The following is a 26640-nucleotide window of genomic DNA, read 5'->3' as shown; positions in this document are numbered from 1 at the left end:
GTACAAAGTTTTTATGGTTACACCACTTAGACATTTTTGCCATAATCCTCTAATATATTCTCTCTAAATGGATTAAAAGCAGAAGTTTGATCAGACAGGCTGCGGCTGAATATCATTTTTCTGCTCATATTCAAACCTTCAAGCTAAACGACACAGTAAAATACCCAAGCTTAGGACAGCATGAATTTTATGACTGCATAATTACATTTAATGAGAAAATATCTTGATATTAAATTTTACTGTAAACATTTCCCTAAAATTCAGTCTTGATACAGACTTGGTATCTTTACAAACTTTGGGATGTTCACTAGATCTTAAAGCTCTGTTGGTTTGAGCATAGTTTCTCTTCACATGTTTCTCATGATGGATCCATCAACTATGAAGAGATTAATGAATGAATAATGGGAGGATACTGAAGCAGTTGGTAAAATCCAACATGCATAAAAACAAATGTAAAAAATGCTATAATAAATCATAAAGATATGAAAAATTAATACTTTCCTGATTAACTGAAGTTTATAAAAACACCAAAACAAAATTCATCATTAATCACAAAAGAATAATCACATCCTGATTAAATCAAGTTCATATAGTACATTACTACTGCATATGTACATTTTTTAACTTGAATGACGGTGAATCTGTTACAAATGTTTTTCTGTCTCTAATCTATTGTCATGTAAGTATTGACTGCTGTGTCAGTATTGTGTATAAATACTTTGTCTGGTGTTTATTTACACAGTAGACTCAAAATGTACAGATAGATTTATATAGAATGATATACTGTACATTATTGGCAGTGCTTCATTGTTTAATAAATTGCTGATCATGAAAAATAGATCAGGCAGTTTGATTGACAGGAGAGATGATCAGAGGAGCAGAGTTTCTACCACGATCATTATTACAGGGACTGAAGAATGGGTAGAGTTTCTCAGAGAAGGAGCAGCCAGTAAAGGAGTAGATAAGAGCTGCAGCATCTACGTCATAAAAGGAGACCAGACCCTCCTCATAATCCACAAACACCCCCACCTTCTGAGGACGAGACTTCAGAGAGAGACGGACTGTAGGGTTATTATTAGCAGTGTACACATTTCTATTTCTCAACCATATAGTCCAGAAACCATCCTGAGGTCTCAGTGTGATGTTTCCCTTCCTGTTGATCGACTTTCTGGCCACTCCTAAATCCCAGTCAGTCTTCCCTTTAACCTGAACCTCAAAGTAAAATCTGCCTGAAGAGAAACTCTGCTTTCCTAACACATTAACATAAGAAAAAAATCTCTCCGGGTTGTCTGGGAGATTCTTCCTCACATCACCATGATGTACTTGTTTCCCATCATCAGACAGGATGAGTCCAGGATGTGCTGTATCAGGATCAAGAGTCACATTCACTGCATACTGCTGGACCCTCTTCAGCTCAGCCTCAGCGAGCAGCTTCTTCATCTGTTTACTGAGCGTCTCCTCCAGCTGAGCCACAGCTTTCACCACAGTCCCCTCATATGATGGTGGACGGACGCTGACCTCTGTCCAGTCTTTGGTGGGTGGAGCAGCTTTCAGGGACGGGAAGTTTTGGAGGAGGTGGAGGTGGTCTTCAGAGTGTGAGAGCTTCTCCACCTCAGAGCTTCTCTTCTTCAGCTCAGAGATTTCCTGTTCCAGCTCTCTGATGAAGTCTTCAGCCTGTTTCTCTGTTTTTTTCTGCCTCTTGTTGATTGAGTTGATGATTTTTTTTTTACCTCTCTCAACAGACTCCTTCAGAATGCTGAAGACCTGAACACCTTCTGCTTTCTCTCTGTCTGCAGCTTCCTTACTGAGGTCAACTGAGTGTTTGATCTCTTGAATCTTCAGTTGTCTCTTCTGGATCATCTCCTGAATTTCAGCCTCTGTCTTCCCCAGTTCTGCTTTCTTTCCTTCATATTCTTCTTTCAGAGGAACAAAATCGTGTGTCTTGTGGTCAGAAGATGTGCAGAGTGTGCAGAGAAATGTCTGGTCGGTCTTACAGAACAGCTCCAGAGGTTTATTGTGCTTCGTACACATCCTGTCTTCCAGGTTCACCACAGGGTCCATCAGCTGATGTCTTTCCTCATGTGAAGGTGTTGGATAAGGCTCCCGGTGAGTTTGAACTAAGCAAAATATAATAAACAAAGAAGAAAAACACATCACTTATTGGAATTATGTTGCATTCTAACAACAAAACATTAAGCCCTAAACAGACAGTATATTGAGGCAGAATACCTGACCAAAGTAATTATTAATAACCTTGACAATGTACAGACCGAGTGACCAAAGTCTGGCAATAAAGAAGGTCCTGTCATATGATGGTGGATGGACACTTTCTTTCTTTGAATGACAACACTACAGAAATATTAGAGAGGAATTATTTCCAAAATTTGAGATGAAACTGTCCCAAATTCGGATGTCTGACAGAAAGAGACAAATAACCCCTCATTCTGAGGCTAAAGAAGAATGAGCAATGTTGTTTGCTAAATATGTCACTTCCTCAGGTAGGTCATAGACATAAAGACATTTACGGAGCGGGGGAGGTTGCAAGGGCTGGATCTACCACAGTCTACATCGGCAACCTGGTGATGCTAACCAAGTTAGCTGTTACGACTATAACCACAAAACTCCGGAGAAAACTGTCGGTGTGAAACAAGTTCACGGCTATTTACTGCAGTCTATCTGTCCACGCTCCTGAACCTGTGAATCAATCAACCTGTCAATCACGACGTAGCCACGCCCTAATGCATACCCTGCTTTATCGTCACATATATAATCAGGGAGGCCAAAATGTCCCAAATGAACATCATACTGCATTGAAGAAGGCGTTAAACTAGCGATTGAGACCATAAACACATTTTGAAAACGTTTACTGAGGTTAGAAATCAAGTGAGAAGTTGGTGAATTCTCCATTGACTTGTATAGAGACGGAAGTCCTTTTGACACCAAAACGGTCGCCCCCTGGTGGCCTTTTGATAGAATGCAGTTTTAAGTTACTTCCACCTGGTTATAACACTACATGTATTATTATGACTAGATGTCTATGTAGTAGTCTATATATACAATGGCATACATCCAAGAAAGAGTGTCAGGTATGAAAAGCTGGACAACACAGGGCCTTGATATGCTCCACACCTACTGACTAAAGAAACTAACTGCCCTCCATGAACACCTGGCAGCACTAACCAACTGTCCTGACCATGAAAGATCCCCAGAAGGGCGCAATTCCATCCAACTATCGGCCAATAACCTGCCTCTGTACAACATGGAAGCTCCTGTCAGGCATCATAGCGGCTAAGATGAATACGCACATGGCCTGAGCAGGGCCCAGAAAAGGATTGGTAGTAATACCAGTGGAGCCAAGCACCAGCTACTGGTAGATAGAGCAGTCATCCAAGACTGCAAGACCAGACAGACCAACCTGTGCACTGCCTGGATTGACTACAGAAAGCCTCTGACTAGGGATGCTCAATATGGACTTTTCTGCCGATATCCGATATTCCGATATTCCCCAACTCTTAATTTCCGATACCGATATCACCCGATACCGATATTTGCAGCTTTTTACACCAAAACTATAAGGTAACAACATAACATATCTCCTACTGTTGAATTAACACATTATGCCTAATTTTATTGTGATTCCCCACTGGATGCATACATAAATGAAACATGGCTTTCCACATGTAAACACTGTCTGTGAAAAATAAGAGAACAACTGCCAACTGAAAAGTGCCAATATGGCACTGCCATATTTATTATGCTGCTTTGCAGTAATTGCAAATTACAAATCTACTATCCGTAGGGGACACTTGGAAACTTAGTTCCAAACCACAGACATAAGCCCCGTTTCTGGAGGCGGGACCTTTTATAGGAACGTCCTCTCACACGGTCCTCTCAGCTGTTGTGTCTCCAGCAGAGTAGGACCCAGATAGGACCCAGATAGGACCCACCGGACTCTGACGGTGACGTCAAAGAGGCGACTCACCGAAAGCATAACAGAGAAAATGACAACGAGGAGGTAAACCTTGTTTCTGTTTGTGTGTTCGTGTACATGGCGGTGGATGCTATGAACTTGTCAGCCACGGTTAGAGACCCACGAGTCTAGCGTGTTGTTGTTGTTGTTATACGTCATCAAGCGCGCGCCGGTAAACATCCCATGCTGCGTTCATGCAGGCTCGGAAATGCTGAAGCCTACAGAACAAATATCGGTTATAAAATCCTGATACCGATACTTCTGATATTACATTTTTAAGTGAATATCGGCCGATAATATCGGACATCCTTACCTCTGACTCAATGCCATCCAACATGGGGCTGTGGAAAATGACTCTGGAGGCCAATTCAAAGCCAGGTTACCATCAAGTGCTGCATATACCAAGGTGATGCACTATCCCGCTGCTGTTCTGCATAGAACTGAACCATTTCAGCCAGATCATCACAAAGAGAAGCTACGGATATCGATTCCGAAGTGGAGCAACCATCAGCCACCTCATCTACATGGATGACATCAAGCTGTATGCCAGGAATGAGCGACACATGGACTCACTGATCCACATCACCAAGATCTACAGCAACGATATCGGAATGTCCTTTGGACTAGACAAATGTGGTCGGATGATATATAGTAGAGAGGGCAATTATCAGAACCAAGGGAGTTGAACTGCCAGAATGCAGCAATGCAGATGTTCAGGACTGCTACAAATATCTTGGTATCCCGCAGGCAAATGGTAACCATGAGGAGCCCACAAGGAAGTCAGCCACAGCCAGATACCTACACAGGGTAAGGCAGGTCCCTGAAGAGTCAGCTGAATGGGAAAAACAAGGTCTGAGCTATCAACACGTACGCCCTGTCAGTCATTAGTACCCCGCTGGTAGAATAAGCTGGCCAAAATGCATGGAGGGTTCTATCCCAAGTCCAGCACCCTGAGGCTGTACAGTAAGCAGAATGAGGGAGGCCGTGGACTGTCCAGGATAAAACAACCAAGATTCAGGAGTACATCAGCACTGAGTATGGGCTGGAGGTCTTGAGGTCAGAATGGAAGTAATCTCCTAAAGTGGCTGAGAATAACCGAGCTAAGATCCTGTGGGACTTCCAGATCCAGACTGACAAACTGGTGATGGCTAACCAACAAGACATCGTGTTGATGGACAAACAACAGAAGAAAGCAGTAGTGATAGATGCAGCGATTGAGAGAGACAGCAGCATCAAGAAGAAGGAACACAAGAAGCTTCTTAAATACCAAGGCCTGAAAGAGGAGCTAGAGAACATGTGGGGAGTAAAGGCAACAGTGATGCCAGTGGTAATGGGAGCACTGGGAGCTGTGAGACACAGACTGGGAGAGTGGCTCCAGCAGATTCCAGGTACAGGTGTGTGTGTGTGTGTGTGTGTGTGTGTGTGTGTGTGTGTGTGTGTGTGTGAGTGTGTGTGCGTGAATGAATGTCAGGTGTCATGTTTATTGAATTGAATTGAATTGAATTGAGCCTCACAGTGGGTGAAAGTCAGACACATCGGAATCGTGAGAAACACCAGACACACCAAAGGCACCAGACAGGACTTCAGGGCCTTCAGTTTGGTGTCACAGGGAACTCCTCCTGGTTTGGCAGCTTGTTGCTCTGAGTTGTTGTTCCAGTTTTTGCTGACGTTATGTCCACATGGTGTGCTGACTGGATAAGTGATCAGACAGTGATCAGACTGGATCAGACAGCTGGCAGCAGACATATCTACACACAGAGAAAACAAATTTAATTTAATTACAGAAATATGAAAGTATGTTTTTGGGTCCTTGCTGTTTGGGCCCCTCAGCTGTGGAACTCCCTGGAGAACTTAGGCAGGCAAACTCAGTGTCATCTTTTGAATCTCGTTTTAAGGGTTTTATCATATAGCTGTTGGTATTTGTTGTGTTATTTAATTATTGTATATTGTCTAAATTTTTTACTTTGGATCTTCTATCTGCATTATCTGATTTTATTGTAAAGCACTTTGTAACTTTGTTTTGAAAGGTGGTATATAAATAGATACATAATAATAATAATAATAATAATAATAATAATAAAAATAATAATTATTATTATATACACTGTCGCCCCTAAAGTTGGAATAATTTAGTTTTCAGACACAATCCTCTGTTTTTTCCTATTGAAATTTTCATTGTGATATGTTTGGAAGACATTGATTAATAAAGTTTTGAGAAGATATACACTTTATCTGTCAAGAATAAATCACATTGTCACAATCATTTCATGGAAAGAGGTAAAAAAATATTTTATTCCAACTTTATGGGCGACAGTGTATGTATACAATCTTTGCAGATTTACAAGTGGAAACACACTCACACAAAAGCACACAACATTGAAGCTGCTGAAAATAAAAAGAGTCATCATCATTATTATTATCATTAGTATAATAATCACATAATGATTTGTTAAAATTCCTTTTTCCTCTCATTTGTTTCTATTCACATAATTACTCATTCACTTATCCATTCACTCATTTCCCCCTGCTGTCTTTCCCATTCTTTGTTTCTACTATTACCACTGCCACATATCAATAATGATCAGATACTTTTATGGCCAAACTCTCCACACAGCTGCTTCCTTACAACAATCATCCACCTCACATCTTTTCCATGCACATCTACGGTTTATCTCTCTATTTCAATATTCTACCTGCTGTTAACCTGTATCCTCCCCTGCCTTCCTATTTGTATGTAATATCTGTGTCTTTGTTGTTACAAATGAAAGAGAATAAAAGGAATTGTAAATGTAAGAACATGTCTTGGGGTCATAAGGAAACAAAAGTCCGTTAACAATCCTTCACAACTCTGCAACAATCAAACAGTCAGTCCAAAGTTCGGCTCATTGTTTGTCCTGTAAAGGTTTATCATTGCTCATTTAGTTTTAGAACCTAGTTAAATAAAAAATGTTATAATTATGATAATATATATATATATTTCAGCCTTAAAAGAAATGTGCCCAAAGTCAGATTACCATTCAATACATTTCCTTTGACTTACTTTTATTTTACGATTGTGAGAATATAATTACAGAATTATTAAATTATTGTTGTTTATTGTAATCATAAAGAAAAAAACTGCTTAGTTTCACTTAACCTCATTTGACAAATGTCAGAAATGAAGAGTGTAAGTGTTGTGTTAATGCTGGTTGTTGAAACACAGTAAATATAATCAGCTGTACTCACCAGTGTTTGAGTCAGTTGTTGAGAAAGAAGTTTAACTTTTCTTCAGATAGAAACAGACAGTTGTGTTGACTGCAGCTCCTCTGTGTTAACTTTCTTCTCTCCTGTAGTTGTTACTGAATCAAATGAGGAAGTTAAGAGGTGTGTGCAGTCTGTCCCTGCCTTTATCAACCTGTCCTCTCTCTGATGTGTGCTGTTATGCTGCCCTCTGCTGGACACAGGAGGGAAACACACACAACTTGTACAAAACTCAGTTACTCAATAAGGTTTTTATGCGTCCATGTGGTTTAGTTTAAATTTAAAGGGTTAAAATGTGAAAATAAACGTATGAATAACTTGCACACATTCTTTTTTTGTGGACCCAGCATCAAGTTTCTGCTTTTAATCCATTTAGAGAGAATATATTAGAGGATTATGGCAAAAATGTCTAAGTGGTGTAACCATAAAAACTTTGTAGTTGTGGTCTGTTTGCTTAACGTGTATGTGTTCATTCTTGGTAAACACATCTCAATGGCATCACTCGTATGAACAAGTGTGTATTTAACCAGCAGTCAGGTGTCCATATGCACAGGTAAAGATGTTTTCCTCTCTGTAATCATTCCTCGTGTTCATACTGACTATTAAAAGATCTCCTTCCAATGTGCTTTCATTGTAACACCTCTTTCAGACCGAGCTCCAACCAGGATTATTCCCTGGTCAGTTTTGTGTCTGAAAGGGTCAACCACCTCTCATTGATACTGATACTAATATTTAATTGTAAAACCTCATAAACCCCAATCAATATGTTTAAGTAGAACATGTACTGTACAACTGTAAAGATAACATATTTTCATCCTTTATTACAGAGACACACACTCTACTCTGTTCATGTTCTGATCTTGAACTTAGATGACAGTGAAATACTGAAGCTGAGGACACCATGAATCTTATGGCTGCATCATTACATCTAATGCAACATATCTTGATATATTGAAAATCACTGTAGATACATTATCCTAAAGTTCAGTCTTGATTTCTTAGTCTTGGTTTCTTTTAATATGTATCAGTTTTTCATTGATTGGTTTGTTTTTATGTCTCTACACTATTCAATCAATCAATCAATCAATCAATCAATCAATCAATCAATCCATCCATCTTTATTTATATCGCCATGTAGTGAGTGCAGTGGCAGTATTGTCTTAAATATACTTTGTGTTTATTTACACCGTGGATTCTAAATGTACAGATTAATTCGATACGTGTATGAATTACATTATTGGCAGTGCTTTATTGTTTAATAAATGGCTGATCGAAAAAATCAATCAGGCAGTTTGATTGACAGGAGAGATAATCAGAGGGGCGGAGTTTTTACCACCATCATTAGTTAAGGGACTGAAGATTGGGTAGAGTTTCTCAGTGAAGGAGCAGCCAGTAAAGGAGTAGATAAGATCTGCAGCATCTACATCATAAAAGGAGACCAGACCCTCCTCATAATCCACAAACACCCCCACCTTCTGAGGAGGAGACTTCAGAGAGAGATCGACTGGAGGGTCACCCAAAACAAAGTAAACATTTCCTGTCAACCATATTGTCCAGAAACCATCTTCAGGACTCACTGTGACTTTTCCCTTCCTGTTGATCGACTTTCAATACACTTTAGACTCCAAATGTACAGATTGATTTAATAATTATGTACTATACAATACTGACAATGCTTCATTGTTCAATACATTGTTGATCATAAAAAAATGAATCAGGCAGTAGGGTTGGTCCGATGGACGATGCCATCGTCCATCGGCGATGGCTGTCAGGCATGACATGATGTGCCCCCCCCGCTTGCGCAGCAGTGTCCCGCATATTGATATGCCCGCAAATTAGACGTATTCTCCCGGAATCTGGAGTGAACGAGCAAGAGCACGCACTAGAGTGACAGTGCGTGTGTGTTTGTGTGACTGTGTTTTCCTATTTTTCAAACATGTTATTGTTTCCTACTGTTTATATCATTGGGTGTTCATAGCGCGCTTTAGCAGCAGCAGTACACTTTGTATTTCTTCTTCGGTGGTTATGCTTATTGTGACTCGGTTTTTGACCGGTGAAGTTGAGCTGGTGAGTTGATATACAATGTGATTGTAACTTGTGTTAAATATCATAAATATGTCCGTGCCATTAACGTAGTTATGTTTATATGTTATGTTTTTCAGTTGATTACCTGCTGACGGCACGATCACTGTTTAAGTACTAAAAGAAAAGCATGTGTGGAGTTGCTAATGAAGAGAAATAAACACGTGAAAAAGACAGAGATTGAGTGTCGGAGCTGAGTGTGACACTGTTTCGCCGGTCAAACACACCCCGTGCGGTGGGATTTGTTAGTTTAACACAGTTGGGTTAATAAAAAACGTACAGTGACTATAAATGCAGCGCGTGCAAGAGCAAAGCTCTATGTTGCCGCTTATTAGATCGATCACCGCCCCCGCCGATGCCATCGGCCATCACAATGTTTTGCTTTGAAGATCGTCGATCGTCCAAATCCTGGACATCGTCCAACCCTATCAGGCAGTTTGATTGACACGACAGATGATCAGAGGGGCGGAGTTTTCACCACCATAATTATTACAGGGACTGAAGAATGGGTAGAGTTTCTCAGTGAAGGAGCAGCCAGTAAAGGAGTAGATAAGAGCTGCAGTCTCTACGTCATAAAAGGAGACCAGACCCTCCTCATAATCCACAAACACCCCCACCTTCTGAGGAGGAGACTTCAGAGAGAGACGGACTGGAGGGTCACCCAAAACGAAGTAATCATTTTGTGTCAACCTTATAGTACAGAAACCATCCTGAGGTCTCAGTCTGATTTTTCCCTTCCTGTTGATCGACTCCCTGGCCACTCCTAAATCCCATTTAGTCTTCTCTTTAACCTGAACCTCAAAGTAAATTCTGCCTGAAGACAAACTCTGCTTTCCCAACACATTAACATGATCTGAAAATCTCTTTGGGTTATCTGGGAGATTCTTCCACACATCACCATGATATACTTCTTTCCCATCATCAGACAGGATGAGTTTAGGATGTGCTGTATCAGGATCAAGAGTCACATCCACTGCATACTGCTGGATCCTCTTCAGCTCAGCCTCAAACAGCTTCTTCATCTGTTTACTGAGCGTCTTCTCCAGCTTAGCCACAGCTCTCACCACAGTCCCCTCATACGATGGATGGACGCTGACCTCTGTCCAGTCTTTGGTGGGTGGATCAGCTTTCAGGAACGGGAAGTTTTGGAGGAGGTGGAGGTGGTCTTCAGAGTGTGAGAGCTTCTCCACCTCAGAGCTTCTCTTCTTCAGCTCAGAGATTTCCTGTTCCAGCTCTTTGATGAAGTCTTCAGCCTGTTTCTCTGTTGTTCTTTGCTTCTCTTCAATCGTCTCAATGAGCTCATTCAGGCTTCTCTCAACAGACTCCTTCAGAGCGGTGAAGACCTGAACACCTTCTGCTTTCAGTCTGTCTGCAGCTTCCTTACTGAGGTCAACTGAGTGTTTGATCTCTTCAATCTTCAGTCGTCTTTTCTGGATCATCTCCTGAATTTCAGCCTCTGTCTTCCCCAGCTCTGCCTTCTGTCTTTCATATTCTTCTTTCAGAGGAACAACATCATGAGTCTTGTGGTCTAAAGAGCAGAGTGCACAGACAAATGTCTGGTCGGTCTTACAGAACAGCTCCAGAGGTTTATTGTGCTTCGTACACATCCTGTGTTCCAGGTTCTCCACAGGGTCCATCAGCTGAGTTCGAACTAATCAAAATGTAACCAAAGAAAACAAAAAATACATCACTTATTGGAATGGTAATACATGCTAACAACACAAATTAGAAACAGGTTTGGCCTTACACAGATAGTATACTGAGGCAGAATATCTGACCACAGTAACTGATAATAACCTGAGACAGAAGGTGACAATGTACAGACTGAGAGACCACAGTCTGACAGACACATGCTCTGCTGTCATTGTTTTGAGGTAGCTTTACAGATAGATTTACACTTTCTATAAGGATGCCATAACGACAGAAATATTAGAGAAGAATTCTTTCCAAAATGTAAGAAAAAAATTGCCCCTAATTCTGATGTCTAACAGAAAAGAACAATGTCACTTCCTTTCCCAACAGGTAGGACATTGGCATATAAAGAGACATTTATAAAAAGGAAATTCTTATTACCATAATCTACTTACTGCCACCATCCCTTGAAGTGTTCTATGTTATTTATTTATATGTCAAATGTCATGAATACTGAATTGAGCCTCACAGTAGATGAAGGCCAGACACACCGGAATCACCAGAAACACCAGAAGAACCAGACAGGACTTCAGGGCCTTCAGTTTGGTTCCAGTACAGACGTCACTGGGAACTTCTCCTGGTTTGGCAGCTTGTTGCTCTGAGCTGCTGCTGCTGGCGTTCTGTTGAGCTTCCTGTCTGAACTGAGAAACCATCTCAGAGATGAAAGTGTTGACCTTCATGTCAGGTCTTGTGTTGAACATTTCTTTACACATTGGACACAGGTACTGGTCATTACTGTTCCAGTGTTCATTGATGCAGTTTTTGCAGAAGTTATGTCCACATGGTGTGGTGACTGGATCAGTGAACACATCCAGACAGATGGAGCACAGAAATGGATCTTCAGATCTCAGACAGCTGGCAGCAGACATATCTACACACAGAGAGCAAATGTAAAAAAAAAAAAATGAAATAAATGGATCAATAAATATTAGGTTGTGTTCATTGTGAATAGTTTTACGAGGTTCTTGGCAGTTGTCAATCATAATTAAGTTTGATACAGCATATTTATGGCTTTAGATGGAAAATGCAGCATTTGTTGGCACAGTTTCATGATGAGTCTGATTTGCTGTTTCAGTTTGCTGTTTACTGCAAGTCATCAGTACAGTGTAGTAAAATATCTGCATTTTAAAGTCTGTGTAAAGTAAGAATAAATATGTGTTCTGAGTTTGACATACCACAGAAAAGTGTGTTGTTAACCACCCTGCCAAATTTGAATGATGAAAAAAATTGCCAAATATATGAAATTAGGCTTCAAAGTTGTGTAAAAGTCAGCCTATTTCTCTTCTCCAAACGCTGTGGGCGTTCCCACCGAGTCCGCTGAAGCCCCGCCCCCTACCAAGTGTCCCACCTGTCAATCAAAGTCACCACCTCTACCAGAAACATGGACGCTATGTCTGAGAGCTTTCTGCTGCTAACTCAGCTGCTAGCTCGGCGGCTAACTCAGCTAACTAGCTAACTGTAGTAGTAGTAGTATGATCTGAATGTATTTATACCTCTACAGCAGCAGGGGCGGGTTTATGCTAAGCCTAGCTCCACAAATCAAATCTAAATGGTTGAAATGCTTTTTACACCTTTTATAGAAATAAATGTATGACCTATTTAATGTGTTTAGAAGAAAATGTCTTAATTCACTTTACACGGTCTTTGAATGCATTGTTCTTGTTTGCTTCATTTATGAAGTTCACCTTTATGCATTAAAAAGCAGATGAGATCAAAAGTATATCAAAACTTATGAAAACAGCACTTATCTCAGTACTCAGTCAAATAAAGACCCGACTCTGCACAAGCTATTGCCTCATATCATTGATCAACAGACATTAAAACCATTAGTTAAATATTAACATTTTGAATTGAGTGAATAATTTCCTCTGTCATTCACCCAGATCAAACAGGAGAAGCTGCAAAAAAGTTTGACTTTGGAAAGTTATTCATTTAATGGATTAAAATCTATTTATGATAAACATCACTACAAATGGATGAACTTCACACTCTGCAGAGGGACCAGACAAGGACGTCCACTATACTGTGCACTGTCATATATAGGATATATACTATTATTTTTATATTACTATTATGTATTTTTTGTACTGTTTTTGTATTTGTATAGCTTCTTTATTTATTTTCCTTCACCTTGGAGCTGCTACCTTCCTATTATTTGCCCTTTTTTACTTGTACTTTTATTACTCACCTCTATTTTTTTAAAACATGACTGTGAGAGAACGTACAACAATTCCAATTTGCCTTTACTGTATTGTACTTGTTAAAATAGCAATAAACTCTATTCTATTCTCTCACTGAAAAACATTTAGTAATAAGTTTACTGGTAATTCTCTGAAATCCAGATTCTTTCATGATCATTGCAGACGGATCATTTGGCACGGTTTTAATTTGGTTAATTCAGCTACATTGAACAAAGCATAATCAAAATGTATTAAAAACTGCAAGAAAATAAGTCTGGACATTGCTCGCTATTTGTTGTTTTAATTCATTTGTTTTTGTTTTTCCTTACATTAATCCCCCAATTTTTATTTCTATTGTTATGTTGTATTTAACTTTGATCTGTTATTAATATCCTCTTTGAGATTCTGTATTTTTTCAATGTTCAATAAAGTTCTGAAAAAAAAAAAAGTCTGTCAAAAGTAATTACCTAGAGCGCCGCCAGCGCCCCCTGTAGGTTTGGGGCACTTCAGCATTTACCTGAAGTTTAACACTTATTCACTACCAGTGCAGAATGACAGGATGAGTACGAGATGAAGAGAAACATACTATAATGATCCACAAGAGGAGAGCAGAGAATGGAGGATGTAAAGAATCAGTTCAAATAAGTATCAGAATAAGTTAAACAACGAGGGAAGCAGATACATAAAGAAGCTTTGCATACCTGTGGTGTTCAAGGTAGTCAGGTGAGCAGGAACATGGCGTGTACCGAATACCACAGAGAGCGTCCTGAAACCTCTTCATGTAATTCTTGTATTTTCTTCTCTCCTGTAGTTGTTAATAAACCAGATGAGGAAGTTGAGAGGTGTGTGCAGTCTGTCCCTGCCTTTATCAAACTGTCCTCTCTCTGATGTGTGATGTTATGCTGCCCTCTGCTGGACACAGGAGGGAAACACACACAACTGGTACAAAGCTCAGTGACTTTGAGAGGAAGACTGATAGCAAAATAAAACACTTCCACACAGTTTCTTCCTCTGCACAGGATTTAACTGCAGTGATACTGTATAGCAGAGTAGTTTCATTCACCACAAAATGTCTTTTCATCACTTTACAGCATCTGTTTTAGTCTCTGACATAAATCCACATTTTCTGTCTTTTAGGAAGAAAGTTGAGAACTCAATAATGGACTAAGTCACATGTTTAAAACAACCATGAACTTGTTATGAGGCTTTTTAAACTATTGTATTTGGTAATTCTTCAAACACAGATCAGCCATCCAAAGTTCTTTACATGAAACTATGAAGGTAATAAAAAAATAAAAGATATAAAAAGTAAAACAGTAGAAACAGTGAAAGAATATAATCAATGTAGATTTGAAAACAAGTTGATCAATTCTAATTTAATACAATATAATCATATTTTTGAATAAGCAGTCAAAGGATTTTTACAAATATTCAATACATTTAAAATATTTAGCAAATTAAAAAAGAGTAATATGAAATCAGGCTTTAACTGAATATTATTTTTCTGTTCATTCTCAAACCTTGAAGCTAAAAGACACACGATAAAATATTCAAGATCACTAATGAAAAAATATAGATATAGATATATTGAACATCACTGTAGATACATTTCCTAAAATTCATTCTTGATACAGACTTTGTATCTTTACACATTTTGGGATGTTCACTAGATTTTAAAGCTCTGTTGGTTTGAACAAAGTTTCTTTTCACATGTTTCTCATGATGGATCCATCAACTATGAAGAGGTTATTAAATGATTAATGGGAGGACACTGAAGCAGTAAAACGACAGTTAAAGGTAAAATCCAACTGTTCATTTAAAAATGTATCATCATTGTAAGGTCTCTAATCCAGTGACTGCTAGTATAGACTATTGTGGCAGTATAGTAGTAGCATTGATACTGTATTTACACAGAAGATGTAACACATGAAGTAAATTAATTGATTACAGAAAATAGATCAAGCAGTTTAATTGACAGGACAGATGATCAGAGGGGCAGAGTTTTTACCACCATCATTAGTACAGGGACTGAAGTATGGGTAGAGTTTCTCAGTGAAGGAGCAGCCAGTAAAGGAGTAGATAAGAGCTGCAGTATCTACATCATAAAAGGAGACCAGACCCTCCTCATAATCCACAAACACTCCCACCTTCTGAGGAGGAGACTTCAGAGAGAGATCAACTGAAGGGTTATTACAAGCTTTGTACTTGTTTCCATTTCTCAAAACTATAGTCCAGAAACCATCCAGAGTACTCAGTATGATTTGCCCCTTCCTGTTGATCGACTCTCTGGCCACTCCTAAATCCCATTTAGTCTTCTCTTCAACCTGAACCTCAAAGTAAAATCTGCCTGAAGACAAACTCTGCTTTCCTAACACACAGGCATTTCTAGAAAATCTCTCTGGGTTGTCTGGGAGATTCCTCCTCACATCACCATGATATACTTGTTTCCCATCAGCAGAAAGGATGAGATAAGGATGTGCTGTATCAGGATCAAGAGTCACATCCACTGCATACTGCTGGACCCTCTTCAGCTCAGCCTCAAACTGGTTCTTCATCTGTGTGCTGAGCGTCTCCTCCAGCTGAGCCACAGTTCTCCCCTCAGTTGTTCCCTCAGTTGTTCCCTCATATGTTGATGGATGGTGGACGCTGACCACAGTCCCGTCTTTGGATGCCAACACAACAGAAACATTAGAGAGGAATTATTTCCAAAGCTTGAGATGAAACTGCTAAATATGTCACTTCCTGTCACAACAGGTAGACATTCACTTCAAATGACCATATTCTACTCACTTCCATGTCCTTTAGTTATATGTGTATATTAATGAATTGAATTGAGCCTCACAGCAGATGAAGACACGACACACCAGAATCACCAGAATCACCAGAATCCCCAGAAACACCAGACAGGCCTTCAGTTTGGTTCCAGCACAGACTCTCGGTTTGGCAGCTTGTTGCTCTGAGAATGTAAGTCAATGTAATTAATATACATTGTACCTAACTGAACGAGAGAGCCCTGCAACTGATTTCCTCTGTTTTTCCCACAAAAAGACAGCAGGTGGTAGAAAGAAGAGAATAATAAGTTGGTCTGTAAGATTAAGCGTACAACAACTTTTTTGTTTAGTTTTTTGTCTCCAATGAGTTTTAAAAGAGTAAATGGTCAGTCAAACTGAGAGTGACCATTGTTTCTCTGTCTTGTTTTTAAATGAGACACAGTAATAACTATCAGATGCTAAATGAATAGGACCTGAACGTTTGATCTAGATCATGGAGGAAGAAAACTTTCCTGGTTTAAAGAAAGACAGTCTAGTCTGTGTATTTATGCTCATAGCTGTTTAGATGTGTAATAGAATGACAGGCTTAACAAATGGACCAATAAATATTAATTTGTGTAAAATGTTATGACAATTTCCATAGGTGTGTGGCAGCTATCAGTCATAATTAAGTTTGATATGATGCAGCAGATTTCAGGTTTTGCATTGACAATCAGTGCTGGGTGCAAAGTGAACATGATCCAGACTTTTTATTAAAACACTGGAGTTTGGTCACATTAGTTTGTTTAGAAACTGCTCTAAAGACTAATAACAGTGATCATGTTTTCAGAGAGTAGTTATGTGTAAGGCAGACTCTACTGAGCATGTGCAGCTTTGAGCAGCTTTACCTTCATAAACTTCAGGTAGAAGATGAGGAAGACGGGAGGAAGGTCCTCTGTTCTCTGAAGCACCCAGATCATCACTGAAATTCACTGAGAGAGATATTGGTAATTAATAATAAATCAAATGTAATAATATGGAATTTATATATGAAAATAATGTTACTGTGTTCTTGTGAATAAAGTTAATTGAGAATGACTGCATCAGAGTGGAAGTGAAGACTTTTCCACTCTTCCTGTGACTGACCTTCTGGTCCTGAGCTGCAGTCTGATAATCTCTGCAACAGATCATTCCTGTTGATCTTCTTTAAAAGCTTCTTGGTCGCCTCCACAGCTGCAGGAAGTTGGTAGGTCTTCACCATCAGATCCACGGTAACTCGTCTCTCTGCATTCTGCAGCTGGGATGCTGTGATGGTTTGGTAGCCTGCCAGTCTTCCATCCTTCAGACACCACTTGAATTCCACAAATTCCTCATCTGTTAAATCCTCCAGAGTTTTCAAGAGGTCTTCCTTTCTCACCATCTTTCCCTGTTAAAATTACAGAATATGTTCAACATGAAACACCAGTCCACAGCCAGACTTTCAACTGTTTAAGTCTTTGATCCTGCCTGTTTCCCTTTTTGATTCTGCTGTCTGCTAACCAGCCTTTGCCTCGAGTTAAAAACTCATTAAATGTTCATCTTACCTGTTGCTTAGTCTTGCTTTTTAGTCCAAAATATACCTACCAGAAACATAATCATAAATGTATCACATATATTGCAGGCTATATGTGCTGTAAGGTTTAATTACAGTGAGAATTGAAGGACAATAATAATGTTTTTGACTGATTGAGCAGTAAAGCCTTGGTTCAAATTTGTAAACTGGTATTGGAGTGTGGGGCTAGAAGAGCTCATAACTTTCAGTCAACAAGACTAAAAGAAATTGTGCAACAACATCAGTTGTGTAAGTTCATTACATGTCCCACTGTGTCAGACAGCACCAACAAAGTCTGAGTCACAATCTGTGTTTGACTGTTTGATATCAGTTTGAAGAATTGTGTCAGATGTGTGATGAATGTGAATCATAAATGGAAGATAAGTCACAGTCTGAGGTTCAGGAAGATGTATTTAACACTCACAGAGAGACAACAGCTGTCTTGTTGGTTGTAGATTCTTCGGCAGACTGAGAGAACTGAATCAGTGGAGTCTTTATGAGCCGGTCAGCAGAGCTGAGACACATGAAGAGAGATTAACATATCAAACAGGAACTAAAACTACACATTTACGTGAGAGAAAAAGGGCATGATAGGTTAAAAGTATTCCAGTAAATTGTGTCTCTACACAACTTGTGACACATTCAATTCAAATTCAATTCACATGGACTATAAACCACCCAGCAAACATGCCCATGTGGGTCCCCTGTGGGTTTGCTGTGTTGGTCCCATAGTCATCATGCCCTCTTGGACTTTGGACTGTGGGCAACCAACAGAAACCCCACATGGACCCAATCAGTGGTGAATAATCCCTACTTGATTATTGTCATAATCAATCAGACAAATATGCAATTAACTTTCTAATTTAAGGACTCTCTTCGTCTTGGACCAACAGTATCGGTCATTTTTTCATTTTAGTCTGGATTCCGCCTCTGGTCTAAGAATACAAGAGTTGCACATTCTGTGTCTATAAATACCAGTTTGTGTCTGGGAAATGGTGTTTGGATCATTTTGTGATTTTTGACCCCTGGTTTATGTGAAATTGCCCTGAGATAACTTCTGTTATGATTTGATGTCATATAAATAAAACTCAACTGAACCGAATTAAATTTAAGCTACACACACATTTAACAGAAGGTTCAGATCTCTGCTTCACATACTCTTTGTTTCTGGCCAAGTATACGTGATCTCAGTCAGCACATATTCCTATGTGGTGAGCATACGTGCTCTCAGTCAACATACGATCTGAGTTCAACCGCCGTATATTTGCATGTTGCTCAATAAAGCAACATTTGGTGTCAGGCGCCATCTTGAACATGAGTCCATCAGCCATTTTAAATCTTTTGAGTTTTGTCTGATTTTCACATGAACACACACACACACACACACACACACACACACACACACACACACACACACACACACACACACACACACACACACACACACACACACACACACACACACACACACACACACACACACTGTCTATTTAATGTTGTACAGGAGTGAATATTGCCAAACTCTCCTCTACTAAGAACTCCAAAATCCTTCAACCAGTACTAACTATGGATATGGTAATTGTGTTTGTAGTTATATAGTGTAGCATATTATATTTATTGAGACTGAATCATTCTCATAATGAGACTCAATCAACTGACTACCTTTCCCCCGTCTTCCAGGTTAGTTCTTAATTAGTTAACTCATGGCCTCACAAAACTCAAGTTTGTCTCTATTTAATAAATATTTGCAACCCAAACGAGAGACAATGAAAGGTGACAGAAAAAAACACCCTACGGTTATTAAATGTTTCTATTTTCCTAACAATAACCTGATTTAGTCTATACTACATAGAGATGCTTTTAAAAATATAACACAGACACTGCTGACTTTTCTGGGTTGTAAAGTCTTCACTGAATTCTCTTTAAAGGATAAACGAATAAAACTTTTTTGAAACCGGTTTGTGTGCTGCAAACACAGTTACTGTAAATGTCTAATGTTTTAGATTGTTTTAACAGGACACCATCAAATCCGTAATCCTGTAACCATCAGATCTTTGTTCCCTGATGTTATGAGGAAACCTTTATCATTATTTTTATGTAGCTTTGTTTGGGAAATCTCATGGAGATTAAGTCTGTTTTGCAAACGAGACATGAAAGCAGGTTACACACACACACACACACACACACACACACACACACACACACACACACACACACACACACACACACACACACACACACACACACAAACACACATCACAATCAGAAACAATCTGAAGAATAGCAGCTAATTAATCTTTGGAGTCACTCAGAGAAACAAATTACTCTGACTTTAAGCTGTGTTTAACTATGTTAAGTTCAGATGCAGTTCATCTCAGTACTGAGGAGATAGATGTAAGTTTTGTGTTAATGCTGGTTGTTGAAACATAGTTAATATAATCAGCTGAACTCACCAGTGTTTGAGTCGGTCGTTGAGAATGAAGCTCCTCGTGTTTCTGAGTCTATTTGTGGACTTTTTTCTTTTGCAGCTTGTTTATGTGGTTTTTACTTCCTCTTATCAACTGTCATTTCAGTGTGAAGTGCTGACTCATTTCTTCATTATGTGCACGTTCAAAGCACGTTCAATGAGCTGACGGTCAGTTCTGCTTCTAATTTTAGTCAAGTCTAATTATGCTGAATCTGATACAATCTAATCTGACATACTCTGACCAACCACTTGAGGAACCACTTGATAACATAATGCAACCCAATCTCACAGCAGATTAAGTAACTCAGATTGAGGACTTTTTAGATGAGCAGAAATGTTAAAGATAATAACAGTGAGTCCAGAATAAGAGTAATGCAATCCAGTCTAATGTAATACAGGAGACACATGCTCCACAAGGCCTATGCTAATATAAGGCCTAACATGTATAATTGTGAGATGTCCTACATTTCTTTTGACTTATAGTTTTCTATTGATCTGTGTCAATTGTGAGAACACCAGAATCTGGTCTTCCTCTCATCATCCAAATATGATGACATCATGATGGGGTCTAATCACCACAGACGTTACCACATTTCTTCATTATATGCATGTTCAATCAAATAAATGTCACTTAAAAAAAAGAATTCCCTCCTGATTGAACTACTGTTATCTTCTTTTTCTGCAGTGTTGGTTTATTTCAGCTCTGAAAGAATCAGTCAGTCTAAAGTTCAGCTCAGTTTTGTATGTGATGTTGTAACCTTTTCATGTAATTTTTGTATTTTATTTTCTCCTGTAGTTATTAATAAATCAGATGAGGAAGTTGAGAGGTGTGTGCAGTCTGTCCCTGCCTTTATCAACCTGTCCTCTCTCTGATGTGTGTGTTAGCGGCACCAGACCTAGGGGAAATCTGGACCAGCAGCAAGGGTTACACAGGCTAGGGAGCACTGTGTAGCCAATATATACATTAAATAGCTCTGTGGATTAATAGAGAAAGGACCAAAGTTAGCATCTTGTTAATGCCTGAACTTGTTTATTTCTGACACACAATTGTATACAATTCACATTCCATCTTAATTCTCTGATTAGTGGACGTAAACTCAATACCAACATATTTAACCCAATAACATAAAACACAGTGTAACCAAACTAATAGTAAATAATAAAAACATTCTGCCAAAAGAAATATAGCTGCACGTGAATTCAAAATAATTCAACATATTTCATATAAACAGAAATTGGCTTCACTCAATTTATAACATATACAATCCTGCTTACACTCATCTTACTGTTACAGGTCTCAGCTGAGAGCCTGAATACAGATAATATACCTGAATAAACAGCAGAAAAGATGAGACAGTTGGTGTTACTTCTGTCCAGTTCAGCCTCGCTCAGCAGAATTATTTATTGACAAATATGCAAAAATGAATCTCATCATAACTCTTTCTGTATGTTTCCCAGTTTTCACTGTTATTCCACACAAAGACCCACAATATCGAAAACATAAAAATAATGTAATAATACAAATAAATCAAACAAACAAAAGAAAACACTTAAATACAGTTTCTCTCTAACCTGTCAGTGTGAAAATAAAAAATAGCTAAATACTGCTAATGTACCAGTTAGCAAAAATGCACGAGCTGCTGGCTGGCAAAGCTAACTTCTCTCAACACCGCTTATATTATGTCATATACATGAAGATATTAACATTATACCTTAAACAGTCAAACAGATAATATTCACATAACGGTATGAAATGTACTGGCGCCAAAACTAGACCAAAACTTACGTTGGTAACAGAGAAATTTAACGGCTGGCGGCATCTTGAAAAAAAACAACATTTCTCTACTTGTTCAGAAAAGCACATAAATACATATTCCACTCTTCCAAAACCAGTTTAACCTGTACATTAAGCATTCAGTAACATGTACATGTTCTTATCTAAGTTGTTAATACTTCTCAAACCTGAATAAACAGGAGAAAAGATGACAGTTGGCGTTACTTCCGGTCAGTTCAGCCTCGCTCAGCAGAATGAACGAGGAAACGAAAGTCCGCTCAGAAGAGGGTCCAACAAGGAAGTAACACGCCACACTGCCCCCTGGTGGCCACACTGACATCTGCAGGGTATATTGTAAGGAAGCCTTATAGGTTTAACAAGGGACAATATTTGAGCATTATGACTCATATAAAATACTCTTCTCACATAAATGACATAAATAAACAACCCAAAATGACATAAATTGTGACCATACATTTTGTGTGCGTCACATTACACTAGGATAATATATAAACAAACCCTTTCTACAATATTCTTACAGGTTATGCTCTTACACACACACACACACACACACACACGCACGCACGCACACACACACACACACACACACACACACACACACACACACACACACACACACACACACACACACACACACACACACACACACACACACACACACACTGTTTACATTAAAAACTAAATCTGTAGCATTTTCAACCTACTACATGTGCTGTTATGCTGCCATCTGCTGGACACAGGAGGGAAACACAGACAACTTGTACAAAGCTCAGTGACTTTGAGAGGAAGACTCTGATAGCAGAATAAAACACTTCCACACACAGTTTCTTCTTCTGCACAGGATTTAACTGCAGTGATACTGTATAGCAGAGTAGTTTCATTCACCACAAAATGTCTTTTCATTCACTTTACAGCATCTGTTTTAGTCTCTGACATACATCCACATTTTCTGTCCTTTAGGAAGAAAGTTGAGAACTCAATGATGGACTAAGTCACATGTTTAAAACAACCATGAACTTGTTATGAGGCTTTTTAAACACATTTATTTGGTAATTATTCAAACACAGATCAGCCATCCAAAATTCTTTACATGAAACTATGAAGGTAATAAAAAAATCAAAGATATAAAAAGTAAAACAGTAGAAACAGTGAAAGAATATAATCAATGTCGATTTGAAAACAAGTTGATCAATTCTAATTCAATACACTTATCATATTTTTGAAAAAGCAGTCAAAGGATTTTTACAAATATTCAATACATTTAAAATATTTAGCAAATTAAAAAAGAGTAATATGAAATCAGGCTATAACTGAATATTATGTTTCTGTTCATTTTCAAACCTTGAAGCTAAAAGACACAATAAAATATTCAAGCTCACTAATGAAAAAATATAGATATAGATATATTGAACATCACTGTAGATATATTTCCCTAACATTCAGTCTTGATACAGACACTAGATTGTAAAGCTCTGTTGGTTTGAACAAAGTTTCTCATGATGGATCCATCAACTATGAAGAGATTAATGAACGAATAATCGGAGGACATTGAAGCAATAAAAGAAAAAAAAAAGTTAAAAATCCATTATACATACAAATGTCATCATATATCACAAAAGAATTATCAAATTAATCACATCCTGATTAATTCACGTTTATATTGTACATTACTACTGCATGTGTACCTTTGTTTTATTTTGAATGACAGTAAATCTTGTGTTTTTATGTCTTTAATCTATTGCCATGTAAGTATTGACTGCTGTGTTAGTATCAATACTTGTTCTGGTGTTTATTTATGCACAGTGGACTCTAAATGTACAGATTGATCTAATAATCATATTCTGTACATTATTAACAAAGCTTCAATGTTTAATAACATTTCAATTTTTTTTACTTATACGCCAATGTGGAGGGAGGTAGAGCCATTTTGCCACGCCCATTTCTATGAAGCATAAAATACCACATTTTCTTCACCAGGTCTGGCGTGTGTGTGCAAATTTCATGACTTTTCGTGAATGTTTAGTCTCTCAAAAACATGTTCATTTTGGAAGAAGAACAACAGTTCCTACAGTTACATTAGGGCCTTCACACTGCTCTGTGCTTAGGCCCTAATGAATCATGAAAATCATAGAAATGTATAGATCTGCATCAAGTGCATTGAAATATCACATTTGCTACTGTTTGCACTTCCTGTGTGAAAGAAAGTGTTGTATGGGTAATTCATCTTTGTAATAAAGTTTCAACTTGAGATGCAGTTTAAAAGTAATGCAGTGTACTGCTTATTGTTAATTTTCAAATGGTTAGACAATTATTTTTGGACTCTAAAAATACCTATCAAGGATGTCATAAATTCATGTTCCAGAAAAACAAATTCTTTGTTCTGTTAATCAAATGCAACAATCATCAAAATGCCCCAAAATCCTTCAGATAGTGAGCAGAGGGGATCAGAGCAAACTCAGAAATCAGCAGTAAAAGTCTATAATAGGTATAGTTATGAGACAGACATCCTCAAGTCTTTAACACAAATACATTTTGAAACAAATTATTTGTTTTTCATTTACATTATATGAGCAACGCCCCCCTCCCCTCCCTGATTCAATAACATAAAGAGTAACAATGAAGAACTGCAGACCAGAACCTGTACACAAAGTTTCTGATTCATAATGAAAATGGAGAAAATAATAATAATGAATTGTTTTTTGCCACTCAACAGAACACTTCTGTGTTTTTTTTCTTTTCTCATAATTTACTTTTGGATGCTGAGCTGATGTCTCACAACCGCCTCACCAGATCATTTCTTTTCATTTTCTTGAAAATATCCTTGATCACCTTCACAGCCTGATGGCCGTAAGTCTGCTCAATTAAATCCACCACATGTGTCCTGTCTGCCTTCTCCAGTTTGCTCTGTGGGATGGGCCGGGACTTTTCATTCTGCAAATACCACTTAAAGTCTTTGAATTCTTCCTCTGACAAACGTTGCAGCAGCTTCAGAATTTTCTCTTTGATGGTTGTGTCGTCTTCCTCCTGGTGAATTAAAAACAAGAATATTTGAACATAATTTTATTGATCTTAGTTGAACAGCTCCTCTGAATGCAGCATCAGTTCTAATGATGATTTAAAATATTGGATGAATTTCAACCTGCATCTTATTGAATGAAGATTTGTTGTGAAAAGTCATTACTCACTTCCTGGATGAATAGAGATTGCTCAAAGGCAGGGTGTTCCTCTGAGGAGAAATGGAATAAAACACTTTACATCAGGCTAACTTGATTAATAGACATACAAATAAAAACAGTTTTCATCCATAAATGACAAATTAATCTTGAATCTCTCATCCTTTAATCATTGTTATAAAATTCAGGGTCAGATTTCACATGAAAGAGCAGCAACTTTGTGTTGCTCCTTTAACTCACACAATCAACTATTTCAACATAATTTCAACTCTTTGTATTTAAAGTGGAGCTGACTCAAATATTACAAATATTACAAACACGCAAAACACTTATTTGTTTACATTTTTGCATAAGTGAGGGTGATTATAGAACAACGATCAATGATAACCGTAAAAACAAACAAAGAAAAAAAACAGTTTGAGATCAATACAAGAAATAAAACGGATTTACAAGCTGTAGTATCAAAAATAGAATGTAATAAAAACTAGATTTAAAAAATATAATAATGATAATGATAATAATAAAACGTATAAACTAGACTAAAAACTCAATAAAATAGAATAAAAATATAAAAGATCAAACAAAAAAAAGACACAAATCAGTAAGAGGGATAAGAAACATATAATATTAATTATAACAAACTAATTGATGAAATTTAAATATTATGAGTGACATCAGCTGCAAACACCTGTTGCTGCTCCTAATCTATGGAAACGTATTTCTGTCACGCCAGAAAAAAATAGTTCACGTCTCTGCTTGAGACTAACTATGACTTTTACGTTATAACGTGATAAGTGTTATAATTTTCAGCACTGATGCTTTTTTCCCCCCTTTTTATCATCTTCAGGGTGAAAAAATTACTTACTAGAAAAAATAAATTATTCAGAAAAACAGCTTCTTCTTTTTTTTTAAGTGAATGCAATACGCTTCTGTACACTGGGACAAAAAAAAACTCTTAGGTTTAAATGGAGTATGTGATGAAGTCTTAACAGTGAGGTCAGTGTTTTATCTGAAGAGATATCTTAGTTTAATTTGATCCCACATTAGGTACAAAAGATAGTCCTTTGGACAGAAGAGATGTGTGTTCATCAGAGAGTTCTTTTGAGGAGATGTTGATTACCTGGTCTCATCTGCATCTCTTCTCTGCCACTACTAAGAGTCAGTGGAGGATAGGAGTCCGCTGGAGTCAGTGTCTCTACATGAATCCTCCGTTGCATTTCAGCGCCACCTAGGGGTGGAGACCACGACTTGTTATTAAAAAGAAGGGAGGCATTCTGGATATTTACGTTACAGACTCTGTCTCCAAAAGAATTGAATGATGAACTTCTACTTAATGTAATGATGTCACTTTTCATTTAGAGTGTCCTTTACAAAAGACTAAACATATTGAACATCATATCTGTTAGATAAATGCCCAGCCTATTTACAAATATCTCAGAGGGTTTTGTTCTTGTGATACAGTCTATTTTTCTTACCTTTTCTTATCTTTATCTTTCTCTTATTCATCATGGAGTCTGTATGTGTAGGTTTCCTAATAATTACAGTCTTATTTCTAGCTTGCACCGATGTTGTATTTTTGACCACTGGTATTTATAGATCATATCAAGAGGGCAGCTGTGGCTCAGGAGGTAGAGCGGTCGTCCTCCAAGATTCCTTCCTTGGAAGAATGGCAGTTCGATTCCTGGCTCCTCCAGTCCACA

At 38.1% G+C, this 26640-nt stretch overlaps 4 protein-coding genes across 4 annotated transcripts in view; all 4 read right to left on the bottom strand.

Moving 5' to 3' along the window:
- Positions 1–840: 840 nt before the first annotated feature.
- On the bottom strand, positions 841–9654 carry LOC133987309 (E3 ubiquitin-protein ligase TRIM21-like). Its single transcript, XM_062426630.1, has 3 exons — positions 9573–9654; positions 5485–5718; positions 841–2117 (listed from the first exon to the last, which is right to left on the bottom strand). The coding sequence occupies exons 1-3, from the start codon at positions 9652–9654 to the stop codon at positions 841–843; spliced, it is 1593 nt and encodes a 530-aa protein (XP_062282614.1).
- A 66-nt stretch (positions 9655–9720) lies between these two features.
- LOC133987302 (pyrin-like) lies at positions 9721–11685 on the bottom strand. The gene is made up of 2 exons (XM_062426619.1): positions 11454–11685; positions 9721–10943 (listed from the first exon to the last, which is right to left on the bottom strand). Exons 1-2 carry the CDS (start codon positions 11683–11685, stop codon positions 9721–9723), a joined length of 1455 nt encoding a protein of 484 aa, XP_062282603.1.
- Positions 11686–15120: 3435 nt separating this feature from the next.
- The window catches only part of LOC133987292 (erythroid membrane-associated protein-like), a 74797-nt gene continuing 63277 nt past the window's right edge, over positions 15121–26640 (bottom strand). Inside the window, exons 5-6 of the mRNA XM_062426606.1 lie at positions 16007–16120; positions 15121–15826 (exon numbers count right to left, since the gene is read on the bottom strand). Of these exons, the coding sequence (XP_062282590.1) occupies positions 15132–15826; positions 16007–16120 (809 nt within the window). The 3' untranslated portion in view covers positions 15121–15131. The remainder of the gene's footprint in view (positions 15827–16006; positions 16121–26640) is intronic.
- Positions 24000–26640, bottom strand: part of LOC133999831 (NACHT, LRR and PYD domains-containing protein 1 homolog) — a 37465-nt gene continuing 34824 nt past the window's right edge. The window contains exons 11-13 of the mRNA XM_062439155.1: positions 26061–26168; positions 24953–24993; positions 24000–24791 (exon numbers count right to left, since the gene is read on the bottom strand). Of these exons, the coding sequence (XP_062295139.1) occupies positions 24540–24791; positions 24953–24993; positions 26061–26168 (401 nt within the window). The 3' untranslated portion in view covers positions 24000–24539. The remainder of the gene's footprint in view (positions 24792–24952; positions 24994–26060; positions 26169–26640) is intronic.

This window comes from Scomber scombrus, chromosome 2 (genome assembly GCF_963691925.1).
Source record: "Scomber scombrus chromosome 2, fScoSco1.1, whole genome shotgun sequence".
In the NCBI taxonomy this organism is placed as follows: Eukaryota; Metazoa; Chordata; class Actinopteri; order Scombriformes; family Scombridae; genus Scomber; species Scomber scombrus.
This window is presented reverse-complemented; position numbering and strand designations above follow the sequence as displayed.

Coding starts and splice junctions, on each gene's coding strand:
- LOC133987309 (XM_062426630.1), bottom strand. CDS start 9,654: ATGGCATCGGCGGGGGCGGTGATCGATCTAATAAGCGGCAACATAGAG. Junction 5,719..9,572: donor GCGCTGCATTTATAGTCACT/GTACGTTTTTTA, acceptor CTCTGTGTGTAG/ATATGTCTGCTGCCAGCTGT. Junction 2,118..5,484: donor GTGTCTGACTTTCACCCACT/GTGAGGCTCAAT, acceptor TATTTTGCTTAG/TTCAAACTCACCGGGAGCCT.
- LOC133987302 (XM_062426619.1), bottom strand. CDS start 11,685: ATGTTCAACACAAGACCTGACATGAAGGTCAACACTTTCATCTCTGAG. Junction 10,944..11,453: donor GTGTCTGGCCTTCATCTACT/GTGAGGCTCAAT, acceptor CATTTTGATTAG/TTCGAACTCAGCTGATGGAC.